General features: G+C 37.3%; 1 protein-coding gene across 1 annotated transcript; it reads left to right on the top strand.

Moving 5' to 3' along the window:
• Positions 1-1923: 1923 nt before the first annotated feature.
• LOC109247106 (high mobility group protein B2-like) lies at positions 1924-4467 on the top strand. Its single transcript, XM_053889960.1, has 3 exons — positions 1924-2058; positions 2633-2704; positions 3311-4467. Exons 1-3 carry the CDS (start codon positions 1924-1926, stop codon positions 4073-4075), a joined length of 972 nt encoding a protein of 323 aa, XP_053745935.1. The 3' UTR covers positions 4076-4467.
• Positions 4468-4836: the final 369 nt, after the last annotated feature.

Genomic DNA, 4836 nt, shown 5'->3' with positions numbered 1-4836 from the left:
TTGAGGACCAGGAATGCTGGAGTGGATGGAACTTATTCCTGGAGGTAAATCACTTGAGAAAACTTGGAACTAGGCCTTCAAGGAAACTGCTTCCTTTTCCTTGATAAAACTGTTCCTTGACTTACCCTGTCACTGCATACATTTTCTGGAAATAACTTTTATTATTGCTCATATAATATCTCCTTCTAATTTTTAAATGCAAATGTTAAAGTCACTCATAATCTCACCAACCACTATTTAAATTCTAATATATATTCTTCTACATACTGTGTGTATGGTGTGTGTGTATATATATATATGCATATATATATATGCATATATATATGCAAATATATTATGTAAAATATATTACTTATATTATTCTATACATGTAAGATCAACTTTTCACAAATATAAAAAAATGTTTCAAAATAGCTTTATAGTTATGTCATGCATACAAAAGTAATTATTTTCTTAAGACAAATATCCAGAAGTAGCACTGCTGGAATATGTATGCTTTAAGAAAATAGTTATTACCGAATTGATTCCATCAATTAACCTTTTCCCTAGTAGATAAGAGAGTCCTCTTCCTTCTGTTGATGACCACACTATTATTTTTAAACACTATCAATTTTATAAAAAAATATAATTTAGACTTCTCTAGATGACTCACTAGGCTAAATGTGTTTTCATGTGTTTACCTACCTTTTAATTTCCTTTATGTAAATAAAGGAAATGATTATGTAAATTAATCATTTATATCATTTGACCATTTTTTCTAGATGGGTTAGTAAGTTTCACATTTTAAAAATATTCCAGGATGACCATAGAAAGAACATATGCTACTACGGTTTTCACTGGTCTTTTAACTGTATTGCTAGTTATTTTTGCTAGCAGAGTGATTATAAATTTCATGGACGATTTAGTAATTTTTAATTTATTGTTTCTACTTTTGCACTAGAGTTCTGGGAATCCAAGCAAGGTATATTCAAGTTACACTATGCTTTTCTAGAAGTCTGCAAAGCCCTGCACACCACAGCCTCTCTCTGAAATGATCCTTAATGCTCTGTTGATCATTCTCAGTAAAATATGACTGACAACATAATTTGTGGCACTTAGTGCAAAATAAAAATGGAACAGTCCCTTGTTCAAAAATTATTAAGAATTTCTAGATAGCGAAAACAGAGCATTAAACCAAGCATGGAACCTTTCTAAGCATGACCACATGTGACTGCACAGGTCACATACCCATAAAGTTAGCCCAGCCCCAGCTACAACTAACTGATCAGAGATACTTGACCCAAAGACCAAAGATCTAGGCTGGCCTGTCGCTATAAAGGTTGGTGTGAATATTCTATTTGATTAGATGTCCTATATTGAGTAACAACTGGTAGAATCATTCAGATTCACAGTTTTGGAGAATTTAAACTTGGAAGAGAGTGGGAGACAAAGAAAGAGAGAGAGACAGAGAGCTAGAGAACCTACACCTCTCTCAAATGTTTAGTTACTTGACTTATCCACCATCAATCACTTCAAAGTCATCTTTCCCTCTACCATCTGACCTTTACCAAACACTAACTTCTTGCTTATAGAATATTTGGTTGTTTTCCTGGGTGTTAAATTCTGAATAGTTTGGGGCACCTGTGTGGCTAGTCAGTTAAGCATCCAACTCTTGGTTTTGGTTCAGGTCATGAATTTGCGGTTTGAGAGTTTGAGCCCCGCATTGGGCTCTGTGCTGACAGTGTGGAGCCTGCTTGGAATTCTCTCTCCCTCTCTCTCTCTGCCTCTCCCCCACTCACTCTCTGTCTCTCACAATAAATAAATAACCTAAAAAATTTTTAAAAATCAAGTTCTAACTAGTTCAATAAGAATTCTGCACTAATTTAAGTTATTTTTGTGATTTTTTTGGTGTCACTTTTCAAAGTCACATCCTAAATTTTTGGAATGAAATACCGATGTGACCGGGAAGGACAACGAGAAGGAGCAAAAGTCAAAGGTTCTATTTCAGCAAATGTTATATTTGGGATATCCATTGGACATTCAAGCAGAGATGCCAAGTCCTCTGTAGGCCAGAGAGAGGTAAAAGAGGAGATAATAGATTTTGGGGGTCACTGACATATAAACAGTATTTATAGATGGACTGGATAGACCTATCTGAGAAAAGTGAAGAGAGCTCATAGAAGGGACCAAAAATGACACCTGGCCACTCAGGATAAAGACTAATGATTGCTGGGTAGTGATATTATTCATGATTTTTATTTTCCTATCTGGGTTCTTTCTATTCCATAGTTTTTACCACAAACAGGTATAGTGCTTAAGGCCATAAAAAAGTAATTAAAAATTGAAGGTCATTTATTTTGTTTTTATAGACCTGCCAAAGAGTTAACTTTGAAGCATTCAGTTGTTAATTAAAATGTGAATGGTAAATACTTACACATTTTATTGTATGTTAAATATACTTCCATAAAAATGCAAATGCAAAAAAAACCCCATAATTGGTAAGGATTGTTGTTGTACAGATATTATAGTTTCTATTTCTTTGAGAAGAGGGCAGAGTGCACTACATGTGAAAACACTTGATAACTAACTTACATGCTTACAGGGCTTTTAATTTGGGGTATTTTATTTTGTTTTGTTTTGTTTTTCTTGCCAGAAAGAAAATTTTCCTAAAAATGCTTTCCCTCAGCCTATTGTAAAAGAAAGTACGCTGGAAAAATCGAACAAGGTAAAAAAGGAAAATGTTACTTCAAATGTCGTTATCATAAATTCAAGTTGCTTAAGGAAACCAAGTTGTGCCCTTTGGTGGCAAAAGTGAAATCGCACCCCCACATCACTAGGTTATTTACTCAACAATGATAAAATAGACGTGTTCTCTGGCCTTTTTGGCTTAAAGCCTGGTGAAAGAGCAGGTGTTAAACTGAAAAGTAATTGAGGTGAAATAAAAAGAGAGGGTTTGCTGAATGAGACAATGTGAGGGAGCACATTGGAGACTGGAGATTGGAGGGTCAAGTCATCCTCTCTGGGGGAAAGACATAGAAACCAAAATGTGGAAGATGAATAGTGTGGTAGGCTGTAGGCTGAATAAGGTCTCCAGAAGTGTCCACATCTTAATGTCCAGAACCTGTGAATGTTATCTTCAGTGGTGAATGGACTTTGCAGACATGATTGAGTTAAGGATCTTAAAATGCGGAGACACCCTAGGTTATACAGATAGGCCCTTAAATGACCTCACAAGTAAGAGAGATGCAGGAGCAGTCAGTCAGAGGAGAAGGCAATGTGCTTAGAAGATGGAAGAAGAGGCCACAAACAGAGAAGTACAGGTATCCACTAGAAACTGAAAAAGGCAGATAAACCAGTTCACGCCGGAGCCCTGGGAAGGAAGCGTCTCTGTTGGATCCGGCCCCTCCGCGGGACTCTGAGGAAAAGCTACCTCCAGGTAGACACCGTCTGTCACCGTAAAGGAGACCCCAACAAGCCACGGGGCAAGATGTCCTCGTACGCCTTCTTCGTGCAGACCTGCCGGGAAGAGCACAAGAAGAAACACCCAGACTCTTCGGTCAATTTCGCTGAATTCTCCAAGAAATGTTCCGAGAGATGGAAGACCATGTCTGCGAAGGAAAAGTCGAAATTTGAAGATATGGCAAAAAGTGACAAAGCTCGCTATGACAGGGAGATGAAAAATTATGTTCCTCCCAAAGGAGACAAGAAAGGAAAGAAGAAAGACCCCAATGCTCCTAAAAGGCCTCCATCTGCATTCTTCCTGTTTTGTTCTGAACATCGCTCAAAGACCAAAAGTGAACACCCTGGTTTATCCATTGGGGATGCTGCAAAAAAATTGGGTGAAATGTGGTCTGAACAGTCAGCCAAAGATAAACAACCATATGAACAGAAGGCGGCTAAGCTAAAAGAGAAGTATGGAAAGGATATTGCTGCATATCGCGCCAAGGGCAAAAGTGAAGCGGGAAAGAAGGGCCCTAGTAGGCCTACAGGTTCAAAGAAGAAGAATGAACCAGAGGATGAGGAGGAAGAGGAGGAAGAGGAGGAGGAGGAGGAGGAAGATGAAGATGATGAGGAAGAGGAGGAAGATGAAGCATAAATGGCTATCCTGTAATGATATGTGTGGAGTGTGCGTGTGTGCTCAGGCAATTGTTTTGCTAAGAATGTGAATTCAAGTGCAGCTCAATATTAGCTTCAGTATAAAAACTGTACAGATTTTTGTATTTTGCATAGATAAGATTCTTTGTAGAGAAAATACTTTTTTAAGAATGCAGGTTGTAGCTTTTCGAGGGGCTACTACATACAGTTAGATTTTAAAGCTTCTGATGTTGAATGTTTCTAAATATTTAATGGTTTTCTTAATTTCTTGACTTGTGTACTGTAGCACAGCAAACTTGTAGGAATTAGTATCAATAGTAAATTTGGGTTTTTTAGAATTTTGCGTTTTGTTTTTTTTAAAAAAATTGTAATAAAATTATGTATATTAAAAAAAGAAAGAAACTGAAAAAGGCAAGGAAACAAATCCTCTTCTCAGAGCCACCAGAAGCAGTTAACCCTGCTGACACCTAGACCTCAGTCTAGTAAAACTGATTTTGGAGTTCTGCCCTCCAGAACTATACCACACTAAATTTTGTTATTTTAATCCACCAAGGCTATGGTAATTTGTTATAGCAGCTGTAGGAAATTAATGCAAGGAGGGATTATCTAGAAGAACAGAGAGGAATGTGAAGGTACCTTCTAGGGAGCTGTAGATACCCAGTGCACCAGAAGAAAATGCTTGGTGTTCAATATTTTGGAGGAATAATAACTCAACGGGAACAAAAGCATAAGATTGGGTTGGGGAGAGAAGACAGCACTAGA

The sequence above is a fragment of the Panthera pardus genome, unplaced genomic scaffold (genome assembly GCF_024362965.1).
Source record: "Panthera pardus isolate Hobbes unplaced genomic scaffold, ASM2436296v1 HiC_scaffold_25, whole genome shotgun sequence".
In the NCBI taxonomy this organism is placed as follows: Eukaryota; Metazoa; Chordata; class Mammalia; order Carnivora; family Felidae; genus Panthera; species Panthera pardus.
Note: the sequence above shows the minus strand (reverse complement) of the source record. Positions and strands in the feature narration are given on the sequence as shown.